The sequence below is a fragment of the Doryrhamphus excisus genome, chromosome 22, assembly GCF_030265055.1.
Source record: "Doryrhamphus excisus isolate RoL2022-K1 chromosome 22, RoL_Dexc_1.0, whole genome shotgun sequence".
NCBI classification, from domain to species: domain Eukaryota; kingdom Metazoa; phylum Chordata; class Actinopteri; order Syngnathiformes; family Syngnathidae; genus Doryrhamphus; species Doryrhamphus excisus.
In genome coordinates, this window is record NC_080487.1 from 13,885,770 (window position 1) to 13,903,750 (window position 17,981).

Consider the following 17,981-nt stretch of genomic DNA (forward strand, 5'->3'; position numbering starts at 1 on the left):
AGAGACAAATAAGTAATGATCTTTATGAAGCACGTTCCTACCTTCTCGTGGATCTCCTGCGTGGACTGGGCATCACAGAAGGCAACGGTGGCCAGGTCCTTCAGGATGGGCATCTCCACGGTGCAGTCACGCCCGTCCAGCAGCGCCACCAGGGGGCGTGGATGCATTGGCCCGTTCATGATTTGGGGGCGGATGCCTGGAGACAGGTGGACAAAAAGAAGGTAAGACTGATGAGATGGTACGTGAACTTGGGTCTACGGGAATCAAATAATATTGGACATATCGAACACATCATCATCTTGGCCACCAAAGTCCATTCTCCGTCGTGCTAAGACCGGTATTAGCGTATTAGCTTCTGGATTCGGCAAAGTGCCCCACGTCAACCTTTGCACGTGTCCTGACCTTCACTCCCCAGTAGTGACGTTCATCTGGGTGCTCATGCAGCCTGACTAAATCCAACACCAGCATGGAGGGAACCACTGTGAACCCAAATGTAGGGGCCACTTGCTGCTAGGGTTCTCCAACAAACACAAACGGATGGACGGGGAGGTCAAATACGTAAAAACGAAGCTCCCGTGAGACATTGAAGGACAGCGAGGACAAGACTAAGTCGGAGTCTCACAGGATCGGGGGAGGCGGCGTCGCCGCCCATGCGCCTGTTGTCATGGTGATCACTTAACAGGCTTTGGCTGCAGCCGTCTTCCCGGAGCCCTTCATCGCCTTCGCACGAGCGACAGGTGCCTTCCTCGCGTCACGTAGGACTCGCACGGACGCAAACATGATTGACACCACGGTGGGAGAGGTGGGGGCGCCGTGACCAGGCTTCATCTGTGAGTGACACCATGTTGAATGATAATAGCGGCAGCTGGGAAAGACGGGAGCATCACACCAAATGAGTGTTGATTTACTCCGGGGGTGTCCAAGCAGCAGGCGGGGAGTCTTTTATGTTGTTCTTTAATGGAAAAAAACATGAAAAAAAAATTTTTTTTCTTTAAATATTTTTAATGCGACCATATTTTCTCCTCATGTTTCTCTATTGAAAACCTTTGGATACCCCAATGATACCCCTTTACACACTTGACAGCTTGATCAGAAGTGTAATGCTGCACTGTTATACTCCAGTGGGTACTAACTGCTGGATGGGGTGTGTCACCCCCCCTCACTTGGCCCTGATGCAAGTAGACTTGCAGTCTGGTTACATTCGTCTGAGTGAATCCAATTTAATGACTCCTTCCCTCTCCCATGTGACACCTCACTACAATTTTTTGCTAAAAGAAATAAAATAGTCGACAATAAGAAAAAAAAGTAATTACTACCAAAAAATGTCATAAATGTCCAAAAGCTAGCTTAAACGGACAGCAAAACTATAAAGGTTGGAATGTAAACACTAAAGCATTCATTCATTCATTTTCTACCATTTAACCTCACCAGGGTCATGGCCATGCTGGAGCCTATCCCAGCTGACTTCATGCGAGAGGTATGGTACACCCTGGACTGGTGGCCGGCCAATCCCAGGGCACATATAGACAAACAACCATTCACACTCACATTCATACCTATGGACAATTTGGAGTGGCTAATTAACCTAGCATGTTTTTGGAATGTGGGAGGAAACCGGAGTACCCGGAGAAAACCCACGCATGCACGGGGAAAACATGCAAATTGAGGGTGGAATTGAACACGGGTCTCCTAGCTGTGAGGCCTGTGCGCTAACCACTCCAGCACCGTGCAGCCAACAGTGAACCATTCATTCATTCATTCATTTTCTACCGCTTTTTCCTCACGAGGGTCGCGGGGGGTGCTGGAGCCTATCCCAGCTGTCTTGGGGCGAGAGGCGGGGTACACCCTGGACTGGTGGCCAGCCAATCCCAGGGCACATATAGACAAACAACCATTCACACTCACATTCATACCTATGGACAATTTGGAGTGGCTAATTAACCTAGCATGTTTTTGGAATGTGGGAGGAAACCGGAGTACCCGGAGAAAACAAAAGCCACGCATGCACGGGGAGAACATGCAAATTGAGGGTGGAATTGAACACGGGTCTCCTAGCTGTGAGGCCTGTGTGCTAACCACTCGTCCACCGTGCAGCCAACAGTAAACCAATCACCACAACATTTTGTACACACCTTTAGTGGACTGACAAAGCATGTGTGTCAAATTTGAGCAAAATTGATGGAAAAATATGGCGCTCATGAAGAAAAATGTCTTTGTGACTGAGCAACTATTAATCCATAAGTTACTGTTTTGCTAATGATTTCAATATTTTGAGAATATTAATATTCCATGCAACATTCCCTGAAGTCCTTGAAGTGTAACAAAATAAAAGCCAACCTGAAGTGGAAATAAAATATAATTTATATCAATATCAAAGCTAATTTATTTTGTACCATTTTGTAATACAACCTGGTAAGAGGGGCGCAGGTTAGTTCGCAGACACATTCCAAAAACATGCTAGGTTAATTAGCCACTCCAAATTGTCCATAGGTATGAATGTGAGTGTGAATGGTTGTTTGTCTATATGTGCCCTGTGATTTGCTGGCGACCAGTCCAGGGTGTACCCCGCCTCTCGCCCGAAGACAGCTGGGATAGGCTCCAGCACCCCCGCGACCCTCGTGAGGAAAAAGCGGTAGAAAATGAATGAATGAACCTGGTAAGAGACAGGCGACAACCAGCAATGATGCCATTCCAATCAAGTCAATAACAGGTAGAACGGCATCAATTTATGGTGAAACTAACAGTTAGTTTGTAATTGGACATGCTAGCATTTTTGGACATTTCCTACCGCCTTTAACCGGACACCGGCAGCGGAACAACAACATTTCTGAGGATTAGGATCTGTAAACGTGTTACAGTGAATCGAGCCGTCGCCGCACGGATCCAATTCCGCCGGCAATAAATATCAAAAACACATTGCTACTTGTACCGTGAAGTGACAAATGCTCTCTTGCAGCGTCGGTTTCAACAGCGCTGGAAGAGAACAGCTCCTTGGGAAAAAAAAAAAAAAAAAAAGAGTGTGTTTGTTCAGCATGTTCACCGCAGGCTGTGGAAGTGGAAGTGGGAGTGGGAGTGCAGCAGGTGAGATTCGCAACACGACAATACGACCACATCAGCTCATGTCGCTTTTAGCAGTGTGTGTGTGTGTGTGTGTGTGTGTGTGTGTGTGCGTGTGTGTGTGTGTGAGACTCGGGAAGCCTGCATTTTCACAGCAGCTGTCGCTTCGCCGAGCGCCAAGGGACTAAAAGCCCACAAGAAAGCCCCCGACATGCATGAATAATGACAGTAATGTCAAATCACAGTCTTCTATCATCATATCAGTCAGCAGCATTGTTGCCTATTAGAAGCTTTATGATGACTGAAATATTCTCCGACCGCTGGCAACTCATTTTATGACGGAATGAGAAAGCTGCCATGGTCGTAAAAGTCAAATAAGTACGGAGAAGAACATTGAGGAATTGTACAAAAGTCATGTTAATCGGAAAGGACATACACAGGAGAGATGTAGGAAAATTATCAATGTCATAAATGACAGCAAAGGGAGGGGCTGTTAACTGGACTGAAGTTATTATTATTATTATTTTTCACTTTTAACTTGAATGAGTGGAGATAAGGAAAACATAACTCTTTTATATAACCAAGTATATTGTAAGTATAAAACTAATGTACTAATAGCAGTGTCCATTACTGTAAGAAGAAGTCCCTTCTCAGAGCAGTAGCGTTTGACGCCCCTGCACAACCTGAAACGTTCATGTTTGGTGCTCTTGTATCAAAATCTGGCAGATCCCGTTTGATGGTTACCAGGCACCACTTCCAACCTTCATCCGTGGGTCCCTATGACCGTCGCGTAAACATCGTAAATAACATCACTGACAAACGTTGGCGGGAACGCCTCTTACGGAGCGGGAATTGAGTCTTTTCTATACTTTTTCACAACTGCAATATTAAAAAAAAAATCATATTCCATGCTATAAAAGCCTTACTTTTCGAGGAACCCTGAGTCAGGCGCAAACTGCTCGGCTAGCATTGATAGCGCTGATGAGGTCATGCTAACCAACAGTACAGCAACACTTTTACAGTGCATACAGAGGTAGTTTCAGATGTCGGATACCTGCTAAAAAAAATAACAGAACGACAATATCTTGTGACCTGGTGCTAATAATTTGCTTGTGTGGACCACACTCCGCCAACTCCAACAAAAAATAACATTTAGGTCAATTCAAGGTCATCGTTTTAAATGGGTAGCCCAAATTAGCCGTTATGCTAACGTCCATGCAATGGTAGAATCATAAATGTCCTTTTGACCTCGCTATAAGCATCCTTTTATAACATTTTGGCTTCCTAAGCTGGGCTGGTGTGGAAACAAAAGGTGGATTCAGGATTCAGGATTCAGGTTTCTGGAGTCCTTTGAGGTGTTTTGTTTGTATAAAACACTTTCTTGCTCCTAAAAAAAAGGCCGACTATCATCTCTGTCAGGAAAGTGGGTCACAATGGAAGTTATTTTGGAAATGAAATGAGCAAGAACGACGATACTTTTGTATACCCGGAATTGAATTGCGCTGCTTCTGTGGAAGCGCAGACAGGAGGAGGCGGTGGATGGTGGCACCGCCAGGAACACTTAGTCACAGTCTGGCAACGGACGCGGCCGAGATGAGGCCAGAGTTTCCATTATTATGTGGCTACCGCTGCCGCTGACGCTTGGGAGGAAGGGGAAAAAAAATGCTGCGGCCAGAAAGATGAACAGACCAGACAATCTCTCCATCACATTATCTTCATCTGCGGTTGCTGGTTGCCGAGCAACCGCGAGCTGCTGATTGCAGGTGGCTTTTTCTGCAGATGACCGTTACTGTTGTTCTTTCATATTTCTACTCAATCTGTCCCGCTCATGGGTACCGCATACTGGGAATACAAAACAAAACAAAAAAACAGGCTTCGCTACACATCTTAAAATATAGCCGTTCTAACAGTAATCAACTTCAAATGCTATATGTGCCCTGTGATTGGCTGGCCACCAGTTCAGGGTGGACCCCGCCTCTCCAGCCCAAGACGGCTGGGATAGGCTCCAGCACCCCCTCAACCCCAGTGAGGAAGTGGTAGTGAGTGGTAGAAAATGAATGAACTGTTTGAAGTTGTGGACTTCTATGACGTCAACAGGCTTCACTACACATGGGTACCGCATACTGGGAATACAAAACAAAACAAAAAAACAGGCTTCGCTACACATCTTAAAATATAGCCGTTCTAACAGTAATCAACTTCAAATGCTATATGTGCCCTGTGATTGGCTGGCCACCAGTCCAGGGTGGACCCCGCCTCTCCCCCCCCCCCAAGACAGCTGGGATAGGCTCCAGCACCCCCTCAACCCCAGTGAGGAAGTGGTAGTGAGTGGTAGAAAATGAATGAACTGTTTGAAGTTGTGGACTTCTATGACGTCAACAGGCTTCACTACACATGGGTACCGCATACTGGGAATACAAAACAAAACAAAAAAACAGGCTTCGCTACACATCTTAAAATATAGCCGTTCTAACAGTAATCAACTTCAAATGCTATATGTGCCCTGGGATTGGCTGGTCCAGGGTGGACCCCGCCTCTCCCCCCCAAGACAGCTGGGATAGGCTCCAGCACCCCCTCAACCCCAGTGAGGAAGTGGTAGTGAGTGGTAGAAAATGAATGAACTGTTTGAAGTTGTGGACTTCTATGACGTCAACAGGCTTCACTACACATGGGTACCGCATACTGGGAATACAAAACAAAACAAAAAAACAGGCTTCACTACACATCTTAAAATATAGCCGTTCTAACAGTAATCAACTTCAAATGCTATATGTGCCCTGTGATTGGCTGGCCACCAGTCCAGGGTGGACCCCGCCTCTCCCCCCCCCCCCCCAAGACAGCTGGGATAGGCTCCAGCACCCCCTCATCCCCAGTGAGGAAGTGGTAGTGAGTGGTAGAAAATGAATGAATGAACTGTTTGAAGTTGTGGACTTCTATGATGTCAACAGGCTTCACTACACATCTTAAAATAAAGCCCAATCAGGTTAGAAACCCAGCATGATAAGCTAAGCTAGTGGTGCTAATGTTTGCGTCCCACTGCTAAATGTCACGTTGCTGTATGTGATCTATGGCGTGGATTCTAAACTGGTTGCGGAGGCGTTTTCCGTGGGCAAAAAAACGGACAAATATCGTAATGACCTGATGAAGCGACGTTCCATTGGACTTTTAGTAACCTGCCTAAAGTCCAGCATCAAGGCCAGATGGACTACAATACAGGTACTATACATTTGCATTAGTAGCCTGAACAAGGCACACTAACACACATAGTTGGCTGCCGGCCCGCAACATGAGGAGCAGAGGCTTGGCATCGAACACAGATTGCACTTGGGTGACATAGCGGCGTTTCCGCCCTTTTTTTCTCCAACTAATGGCGCCCTGCCAGCGTTTGTACCTCGACTTCAGCGAGGAAAAACGACTCATTTTACGACTAAACTCAAGCTCGCACACAACAACTACACCAACCGGGTGGCAGCGCGAGGTCACAGAGGCTGGCGGGGTGGGGGGGCGGCGGGGTGGAGGGGGGGTTGAGTGAGGAACCCTTTGTTGGCCGTCCTTCCCTCCCCTTCTCTTCTCTTGGCCCAAAAAGTAGCACACAAAGGCCACTTGTCCCACGCCGCCACGAGTGCCCCACCCGGCTGCCAGCCACGCCGAGGCAAGCCCCTGCCAAGAAAACCAGTGCACCCCTCACAAACAAAAGCACTCCAAGCTCAGCTCTCGCTCCCGTTCCCGTTCCACCTCCATGTTCCCGCTTTTTTCACTCTTTTGGCGTTCCATCAACTTGCAGCCCGGGAAGTGGAAACATGAAGTGTAGTGGGCGCGGGATGCCAAAATGCCAACAACACTACATTGCTGACCACACACTCTCTCTCTCCTCCCTCTGGGCTGCCCCCCCCCTCGGCCCCCCCTTGCTCCGTCTCCCTCCCACATGCCACACTTTATTAGACATCCCGAAAAGAAAACAGGAAACATGCCGCTTGCCTGGAAAATGTTGCCTCCACATTCTTCCTTCTGCGTCTTAAACACGTCGCATGGTGGAGAACAGAGGACCAAAAAAATGTACAAGACAACCCCCCCCCCTAAAAAAAAACATACAGGATAATCCAAAAGGTCCCCCCCCCACCCCACCCCGCTCCCCAGGAGTGGTCCTGTCGTTGAGGGGAAGCGCTCACTGAGCTCCTGGCTGCATCATCTTCGCTCCATGCTTGACGGAAAAGCAACCGCCGCGTCCTCGTGCACGCAGGATGGGAGGAAGGGGGGGGGGGCTTTTGTCCTCTCCTTTTCCCCCCTCTCTCTCTCTCTCTTTTTTTTTTTAATCTCCCAAGAAGAAAAGGCTGCTTCCTCTCTCTCCTGTCAGCGCCGCAACATCACTCAGCTAATAATACCACAAATAAATAATAACCATGATGATGATGATGATGATGATGATGATGATGAAATGCGTCAGCTCCAGCATGCACAGCGGATCTCAACCACCGGACTCAAACACGGTCACTCTGTCGCCGTCATCGGCTCTGCAAGCACTCCAACCGCCAAGCAGCCCTCCTCCCTTTTTGCCCTCCTCTTCAGTTTTATTCTCGCCCTTTTTTTTTTTTTTTTTTTTTTAGCTTTTATTTCTGATCTGGACTGGATTGTGTCCTAAGAAGGCCTGCCCCGCCCCCTCCCCTCACCCACTCACTCACACCCCCACATGTGCGTTACCGCCCCCCTGTCTCTCATCATTATTTGGTTTCTTCCGCTCCTGCTTTTCCACTTTCATCCAATGCCCCCCCCCCAACAGGGTGATGCTGATACATTTATTTTTTATTATTTTCATTTCCCTAAAAAATAACAATTAATTAATCACCTCATTCTACTTTTAAATGTTCTTTTTTTAGATGGATCTCAGTGTGGATATTACCCAAAATCCCTTTCCTGTCTGTTTGAGAGCGACGCGGCTCTGTACGCCACTCCATGCGGTTCTTCCAGACACGATTAATCATCAATACTTCCACACTATTGTCCCCTTAACGATTAATCTCTTCATACGGTCATGTACTTGGAAAAAAAAGAATAATGCTTTCATTTAGTCAAACATGCATAAAAGTTACATTAGCATTGTTTGCTCACTTCCTGTAATCCAAATATTCCTCGCTTCTGGTTGAATACACGGGAAAATAATAAGGTAATATAACAATGTGGTCAATTAATTGTCAAATATCACATCAACATAAGTATTTATACCGTAATTTCTCAAATGGAAGCCGAGTCTCAAACTGATGCCCGTCTCATATGCTGGCAGGTTGAAGTAAACTAACAGCAGTCACAAGTACAAATATGCGTATTTATCTAAGTATTTATTACCATCAGGTCTATATTGCCTTTACGTTTTATACTAAGTATAATCGCCTGTTTGAGCATCTACTGCAGTATCGGCGTATTTAAAGAAGAGTAGAGGGATTTTTCATCAAGGACAGATTCTGCTTTATTCAATATATGTTGATGTACATTATATATACATTCTATATGATGTATTTCTTGCCACTTTGTTATATCATTTTAATGTGAGAATATTTTTCAGAAATGATGCAGCCTCACAAATGTATTTACGTTCACTCTTTTGATGTCCACTCCATCATTTTTTATTCGTGAAGAAGTATTCCTTCTGCTATTACCATTCATTTTCTACCGCTTATGCTCACTGGGGTCGCGGGGGTGTTGGAGCCTATCCCAGCTGTCTGGACGAAAGGCGGGGTCCACCCTGGACTGGTGGATAATGGACATAATGCATGAGCTAGAATAATTTATTCAGCTTTGAATATTTTTAATAGAATATCTCAACTCAACTTCCCTTCCCGTCTATTTGAGACTGACTCATTAGCACCTCTGCTGGTTGCAACCAGGTACTGTAACTCTCTATAATTAGGCCCAGTCCTCTTTGCTCTTTGGCTAAATAAATACACGATATAAGCATATAAACAGCATTTATGTTCACCCTTTAAAGCATAAAAGGTTAGTGTCATGTAATATATCCTTTTCAGACCATAAAACATACAAATAACATTATTTTTTACTGTTTAACTACACTAAAACGACCACAACCCCGGGTGGAGTATTAATCAGTATTAATCAGTATTAATCAGTATTAATCAGTATTAATCAGTATTATTAGACAGGGTGTCGTTTTGCGCCGTCTTGGTGTCCATCTTTAGGCAAGCTGTGATCCGCCATCTCCCACATTTGCATATCGCTGTCATTCACACTCCCCAAGCCGCCTCCTTCTCTGGTCCTCCTGTACATCCCGTTAGTAAGATGGAAAGATTAAGAGGGGCATGCATGTCCCCCCCCCTCTGCGTGACAGGAAGTGGGGGCTGCTGCCTGCGCTGGTCACACTCCAATGTGTCTTTGCAGTATTCAGCTGACACATACATGGAGTACACACCCACACACACCCACAGAGACATTTAAAGTGCAGAGTGGAGGATCATTGCTGGGTGAAAGTCATCCCACCTTTCCCACCTTCCTGTCCGTGATAATGGCGTGTGGCGTGTGGCGTGTGACCGTGGCTGCAGGGACGCTACGGCAATATTGTTCTTCTAAAAATGTTCCTTTCAGATGTTTGCCCTCGCAGTCATTCGGCACAACAATCTGTCAATCATCACCACACCATCACGTTCCTTCCCCGAGGGACCAAACTGTGAACTTAACACACTTGGATCATGTGACTTCCTTGCAAAAAAAAAATAAAACCAGCAAAATGGACAAAGGCATTGTTATTGTTGTTGTCTGAATCAAAGGTCAGTGTGTACTTTTAACCTTTAACCTAACATATTAGCAACAGAACCGATGTTTGAATAACAATAAGGAGCAGTCACGATTCAGTAACTAATAGTACCGCTCATGAGTTGCTGAGTAGCGCCATTTTAAAGCACATACAGAGCTAGATAAAACTGTTAGATCATGATACTTTCATGCATCGACTGCCATTGTGGGCGTTGCCTACTGTTAGTACTTTATTACCAACAACAAGTATACCGCCCAACACAGCAGCAACAGAACCAGTGTTGGAATAGCAACAATGGGCAAACTGCTCTCTAAAGCATGAATAGCACTGATGAGGTCGTTTGTAAACAAAAATACAAAAAGTGCAACACGTTCTACACCAACAGCTGAGGAGTAATCATTTATAGCGCATACAGAGCTAGATAAAACTGTTAGATGCTGACCAATCATGACACTTTCATGCATCGACTGCTATAGTGGGGTTGCCTACTGTTAGTACTTTATTACCAACAACAAGTATACCGCCCAACACAGACGCAACAGAACCAGTGTTGGAATAGCAACAATGACCAAACTGCTCTCTAAAGCATGATTAGCACTGATGAGGTCGTTTGTAAACAACAATACAAAAAGTGCAACACGTTCTACACCAACAGCTGAGGAGTAATCATTTAAAGCGCATGCAGAGCTAGATAAAACTGTTAGATGCTGACTAATCATGACACTTTCATGCATCGACTGCTATAGTGGGGTTGCCTACTGTTAGTACTTTATTACAAACAACAAGTATACCGCCCAACAGAGAGGCAACAGAACCAGTGTTGGAATAGCAACAATGGGCAAACTGCTCAAAAACAATACAAAAAGTGCAACACGTTCTACACCAACGACTGAGGAGTAATCATTTATAGCGCATGCAGACCTAGATAAAACTGTTAGATGTTGACTAATCATGGTACTTTCATGCATCGACTGCTATAGTGGGGTTGCCTACTGTTAGTACTTTATTACCAACAACAAGTATACCGCCCAACACAGACGCAACAGAACCAGTGTTGGAATAGCAACAATGGGCAAACTGCTCTCTTAAGCATGAATAGCACTGATGAGGTCGTTTGTAAACAACAATACAAAAAGTGCAACACGTTCTACACCAACAGCTGAGGAGTAATCATTTATAGCGCATGCAGAGGTAGATAAAACTGTTAGATGCTGACTAATCATGATACTTTCATGCATCAACTGCTATTGTGGGGTTGCCTACTGTTAGTACTTTATTACCAACAACAAGTATACCGCCCAACACAGACGCAACAGAACCAGTGTTGGAATAGCAACAATGGGCAAACTGCTCTCTTAAGCATGAATAGCACTGATGAGGTCGTTTGTAAACAACAATACAAAAAGCTGAGAAGTAATCATTTATAGCGCATGCAGAGCTAGATAAAACTGTTAGATGCTGACCAATCATGATACTTTCATGCATCAACTGCTATTGTGGGGTTGCCTACTGTTAGTACTTTATTACCAACAACAAGTATATCGCCCAACACAGACGCAACAGAACCAATGTTGGAATAGCAACAATGGGCAAACTGCTCTCTTAAGCATGAATAGCACTGATGAGGTCGTTTGTAAACAATACAAAAAGCTGAGGAGTAATCATTTATAGCGCAGGCAGAGGTAGATAAAACTGTTAGATGCTGACTAATCATGATACTTTCATGCATCAACTGCTATTGTGGGGTTGCCTACTCTTAGTACTTTATTACCAATAACAAGTATACCGCCCAACACAGACGCAACAGAACCAATGTTGGAATAGCAACAATGGGCAAACTGCTCTCTTAAGCATGGATAGCACTGATGAGGTCGTTTATAAACAACAATACAAAAAGCTGAGGAGTAATCATTTATAGCGCATGCAGAGGTAGATAAAGCTGTTAGATGCTGACTAATCATGGTACTTTCATGCATCAACTGCTATTGTGGGGTTGCCTACTCTTAGTACTTTATTACCAACAACAAGTATACCGCCCAACACAGAAGCAACAGAACCAGTGTTGGAATAGCAACAATGGGCAAACTGCTCTCTTAAGCATGAATAGCACTGATGAGGTTGTTTGTAAACAACAATACAAAAAGTGCAACACGTTCTACACCAACAGCTGAGGAGTAATCATTTATAGCGCACACAGAGCTAGATAAAACTGTTAGATGCTGACTAATCATCGACTGCTATAGTGGGGTTGCCTACTGTTGGTACTTTATTACCAACAACAAGTAAACCGCCCAACACAGAAGCAAGAGAACCAGTATTGGAATAGCAACAATGGGCAAACTGCTCTCTTAAGCATGAATAGCACTGATGAGGTCGTTTGTAAACAACAATACAAACAGCTGAGGAGTAATCATTTATAGCGCATGCAGAGGTAGATAAAACTGTTAGATGCTGACTAATCATGATACTTTCATGCATCAACTGCTATTGTGGGGTTGCCTACTCTTAGTACTTTATTACCAACAACAAGGGTACCGCCCAACACAGACGCAACAGAACCAATGTTGGAATAGCAACAATGGGCAAACTGCTCTCTAAAGCATGATTAGCACTGATGAGGTCGTTTGTAAACAACAATACAAAAAGCTGAGGAGTAATCATTTATAGCGCATGCAGAGCTATGTAAGCCTACTCAATGCTAACCACTTCTGATACTACTTTGGTCTTGTGGAGGTACTTAAGGTCGACTACGGTCATGCCCATGTTTTGGTTTTATTAAATGAAATTATAGACCCTGGTGGTTACTTCCTTCTGTAGGCCACGCCCCCGACTACCATAGACTAGTGCTTATTGAACAAAGACGGTATAAAGTTGAGCAGAGAACACCAATATAGTCCGCCAGTGAGGAGTATCCAGTCGTCAGGATTCGAACATGAAGTTCACTGCACAGCTCAGTTCCCCTCCCTCGACAAATCACTAGCGGTTGGGCTAATGGTGGCCAGATGAGGACATTCTGACTTATTGTCCAACCGTACTTTGACTGTAAATGACTGCAGTCTGCCCTTTCTTGGAAATAAATATGTCCACATGCTTTGGGGGTGGCGGCAGGGTAGGGTGGGGGTTGGGGGGGGCGTTTTCCTGAGACCAATTTCAAACAAGCGGCTTCCTTTTAAAGAAAACGTGTCAAACAATGACACATTTGTTCATATTCCGAGTGGAGTGTTCAGTGGAAGCCCCAGCTTTTAACTCCATGAAGCATCACGAGTACGAGTCTCACTCCAAAGACTTGAACAAATAGTCTTCTTCTACGCTCGACGAGGATTTCCCGTTAGGGGCAAGCCCTCTTCTTTAGCCTGGCTAATTACAGTGGAAGTGCCCTTTTCCTGCCAGCACTGAAACTTGGCAGCCGAGGTTCACGAGGCTCGTTAAATCTCCTTAAGTTATTTGAAGAAAGTGAGTGGTAGAAAAGGACAAGTTAACACGTTGGACTGGAGGTTTGTGACGGGGACTAGAGCAAGATGCTAGACAGTTACAGGGTCGCAGGGGTGTGCTGGAGCCTATCCCGGCGAGAGGTTGGGTACACAGTACAGTATATCTCATGGTTTACATATTTAGAGTAGATCAGGGGTGCTCATTAAGTCGATCGCGATCTACCGGTCGATCGCGGAGGTGGTACTGGTCGATCGCTGGTCGATCGCGGCGTGACATTAAAAAATATCATCCCAGCATCAATGCCGTCACTTGATTGACATACAGGGCAGCCATTCAGATGACAACTGAATGTTGCCCTTGGGGCGACCAATCAAATCAAACAACGTCTCTAAGTGCAGCAGAACTTACGATGTCAGCCTATCATCCATCCCCGTTACTTGATTGACATACAGGACAACCAGTCAGATGACAACTGAATTTTGACCTTTAGGTCACCGCTCATGCGTAAACAACGATGCAAAGTGCTAAGCTAGTCTGCGAATTGCGAGATTTTAAGCCCTCGCTAAAGTTTATGGTCACTAAAATGAGTGAAGGAGCTGGACCAAGTAAAAAGGCAAAAACTGGACCAAGTAAAAAGGCAAAAAACATATCACTTCCATACGGATATGGAATATTATACGGATATTATGATACGGATATTATCCATCTCAGCTCAGTCACAGTGGCAATTAAAACAGACGGTTTCAGAAATTAAAAAAAAACACAGTTGGAATAGGTGCAGATTCTGGAAGCTCTATAAAGCCTTCTATGCGGGTTATTGTGTATAACTGCTCTACTGGAGTCCACCACTCAATACAAAGGGCCAGAAATGAGCATTTAAAACTTAATAATTAGAAACATGAGGCAAATGAGCCAGGGTTTTTGAACGGCTCTTTGAAAGGAGCGACTCGCAAAGATGGGGTTCACCTCAAAGAGCCATAAATCCCACATCTAGCTAGCTAACAACGGTGCTTACAAAGTCTGTCACAATAATCATAAATGCTTATTATTTGAATTGAAGAGTCCTTATTTAGACCAAGATGGCCGTGCCAATAGATAGTACATCTATACTGTAGTACTGTAATACAAGCTAAGTAATACTAACTACTCTGAGCCTACTTTCTACAGCTGCCGACATTACAATAAAAAAGCCTATGGGTGTACTGGATCCCGTACTTGCTCATGTTTACACTGGAGGTGTCTTATCCATCTTATCCACTGTTAGGCACCTGCCGCCCCCCTCCCCAAAGCCGCCCGCCCCCACAGCCGTCCAGATACTGTAACAAAACCTGAGTCAACATTGCCTTTCTGCTTTTGTTTTCACTTGGCCTCCACTATCTCAGGGATGCAGGACCATAGATCGTGTAACAGTACAGAAAAGAGGTGCGTAAATTACAGCATGGGAATGCAAATTAAAAGGGGGGGGGGGGCACAGAAGGGATTTATGTTCCAGGCCCCTGGTGGCCTCGGGATGAGCTGGGAATGAGTCCACGTTGGAAGAACAACGAGAGGATGGAGGAAGTGAGGAGAGCCAGCTGCAGGTGGCCTCCAGATGTGGCGACCGCGGGGAGGGAGGGGGTCACTCTAACACGGTTTAGGACCACCACCCCCTCCCTCGTTGCTGGCTGACATGGCTGCTCCTCCTCGTCTCCTCACAGTGACGGGAGCCATCTGGCCTGGCAGAGACTTATAGCATCAACCCCCCCCCCTTATTACACCAGCAAATAAAATGCACACAATGCATCCTGTCACCCCCCCCACCCCCACCCCCCCTCGCTGTCATACGGCTATTAAGTCATGGGAGCTGTGGCCCAGCTGTGCTTCTTCATGAGGTTAAATAGGCCAGGGTCTGGAGGTCTGGTCCAGAGTCAGACCCTCTAAGGTGTCCACCTCAGGAGATGATATTTCACACCTCCACCCCACTTCCCCAAAAAACTACAGCTGGGAGTTTTGGATCACGATATACGTTTCCCGAGACACCCGACACCTGCATGGTCTTGGATGACGTCTGCATCCCAGCCACATTCAAAACGTTTGCCCAAAGAAGGAAAACAACATTTAGCTAATTGTCCGCCATTATGAAGCTAGTTAGCTAGTTAGCTCGCTAGCTTGCTAATGTGTAAAGCCATGGCATTCCAATTGGGCAATGTGTGTGTGTGTGTTACAGAGTCGCCACAGCAGATTGAGCCCTTGATATTCCGGATGCCCTTCCTGACCAATACCGATGGTGCTTACTATTGGGGATTCGAACCTGAGGCATCCGCTCCAGAACGCTAACCACTACGCGACGGCGGGCTCACAGTTGGGCAATGTGATGTAAACAAAGAATAACGGGGGTGTAACAGTGACTGTAGGGGTGCTATTGCATGTCCATAGGGCTCTAATAATGTTAAAGATTGTACCTAGGAAGTCAAAAACAGCTTTTTTTTTTTAACAAAAATGCTCCATTTATTAATTCACTTATCTGCAACCAATCGTGATAAATGACGGATGACTGTATTTGGGCACACTGCGATTAATCGATAATTAATTTAATGCACAACCTTGATGCATCATGAAGCCAACATTTGACTGGGTGGTGGTAAAGTACAATGTAATGTCCTCAAGAGAAAAACCAAACCACATGATCTGATTTATTCCGCTTATCCCCCCCCGCCCCCACCCCCATTTCATACAATTATCACATGGGACTTGCCATGAGAGTCCCTGCTGTGTTTGTTGGCTGTCGAGTTGAATGGATGGCAACGTGTAGCATTGATTTGCAACACGGGCCGCAGATCAAACCGCAGGACGGAGAAAAAAAAAGGGAAAAAAAAAAAGAGGGTGGCGGATGTAGAGGAGCACGGTGCGGGGGCTGCTTGTGGGGAGCGAGTGGTCGATCAGGACGACCACAAGCAGCACTTGTTCCAGGAAGTAGTAACACCAATCAGCTTGTTGGGGTAGACCATTGTTTGGGAGGTTGGATGTTCAAGCAAGCGTATCTATACGTTTTATGTTTTTTTATAATTACCTTTCTTTTCATCTCTGGCTGTTTCATCTGTGTCTCCCCGCACCCCCCCAACCCCCCACCCACCCCCCGCTGGCCAGGAGACCAAGGTAAATATGTGCACCAAGTAAAGCAATCGCTCAATCTTTGAAATGAGCCTGGCAGTGAGATACGCCGCTCTTTACTCTTTTCACAGACATAAAACACACAGAACGAGAGAGAGAGAGAGAGAACGAGAGAACGACAGAGAGAGAGAGAGGAAAAAACACACAAGGTTGGCCAACACTTCAGAGAGGATATTCAATATCCATGAGCTTTTTCATTTCACACTGATGAATAATTCAGGGTGACCTGCCCACAACTGAGAGAAAAAGAAAAGAGAGAGGGAGAAGAGGGGGAAGGGAGAGACACTCCAAAAAAAAAAAAAAAAAAAAAGAAAAAGCTTGAAGGTGTGCAGAGGTCTGTTTTAACGCATACAGCTGTTACCAAGCACAAACTAACCAGCTGCCGTGCAGAAGCGGTGCTGAATAATTGGGGAGATGCTATGAAAGACAAGCGGTGGACGGACGTCACAAGCCGACTTGGAAACAAAGCAGCTTGAGAAAAAATGATACAAAATATGAAGACAAGCTTCCTGGTCTGGTTTCCATTGGAAGTGGAAATAAGTCATTTGGCACACTTTGGTACTTTACTAGACGTCACTTGGATAGCCAAGCTGTTGCTGAAGGTGATGATGTTCCATGTTCATGGAATCATCGCTACCGGGATATTATCCTCTGTCAAATAGCAGACAAAAGAGGCCAGTATGGAAATGTCTTCTTTGTTATTTTCCCATTTACACCAACACTGAGGTCCCTAGATGGTCCTATGAACATTATCATTGGGATTTTCAAAATCACAAATTTTAGTGCCAAAAACTTTGTGGAAACAAAACAAATTTGGTACATTTGTAACCGGGTAGTTGTTGAAGATGAAGGAAAACACAAGCGAGGATGGAAATGTAATGGTTTGTTCTGGGAGTCCGTTCTATGAGGTCCCTTGACACCTACAGAATGCTTATGAACCTTAATATGGAGGAACAAGTCTTCATCTACTTTTGTTTATTTAAGGCTTCCTTCCTCTGAAAATATCACTCTTATATCTGGGTCAGCATTGTATACGTCTAATCCATTAACCCTTGTATTATGTTGCGGGTCAATTTGACCCGTTTCAGTTAAGGTTAACAAGGTTAACTAGCATGATTTGTTAACCCTTGTATTATGTTGCGGGTCAATTTGACCCGTTTCAGTTAAGGTTAACAAGGTTAACTAGCATGATTTGTTAACAAATCATGCTAGCATCATGGTAGTTAACCCTTGCATTATGTTACGGGTCAATTTGACCTGTTTCAGTTTTTGTGTTAATGACCCTAGATGAGGAAAAGTCACAAAATTTCATGAAGAAAAAGAAAGGATAACCAGTACTTTGGTCAACACAAAAACTGAAACGGGTCTAATTGACCCGTAACATAATACAAGGGTTAACAAATCATGCTAGTTAACCTTGTATTATGTTGCGGGTCAATTTGACCCGTTTCAGTTAAGGTTAACAAGGTTAACTAGCATGATTTGTTAACCCTTGTATTATGTTGCGGGTCAATTTGACCCGTTTCAGTTAAGGTTAACAAGGTTAACTAGCATGATTTGTTAACAAATCATGCTAGCATCA

General features: G+C 44.9%; 1 protein-coding gene across 8 annotated transcripts in view; it reads right to left on the reverse strand.

Annotated features, from left to right (window-relative positions):
• Positions 1-17,981, reverse strand: part of LOC131109984 (C-terminal-binding protein 2) — a 70,643-nt gene that overhangs the window by 7,569 nt on the left and 45,093 nt on the right. For 7 of the 8 annotated variants that reach the window (XM_058062595.1, XM_058062596.1, XM_058062591.1 and 4 more), the window contains one exon: positions 42-196. In XM_058062595.1, the coding sequence (XP_057918578.1) occupies positions 42-196 (155 nt within the window). Of the gene's footprint in view, positions 1-41; positions 197-7,035; positions 7,164-17,981 lie in introns of those variants that run through there. The other variant, XM_058062597.1, reaches the window with a different exon arrangement.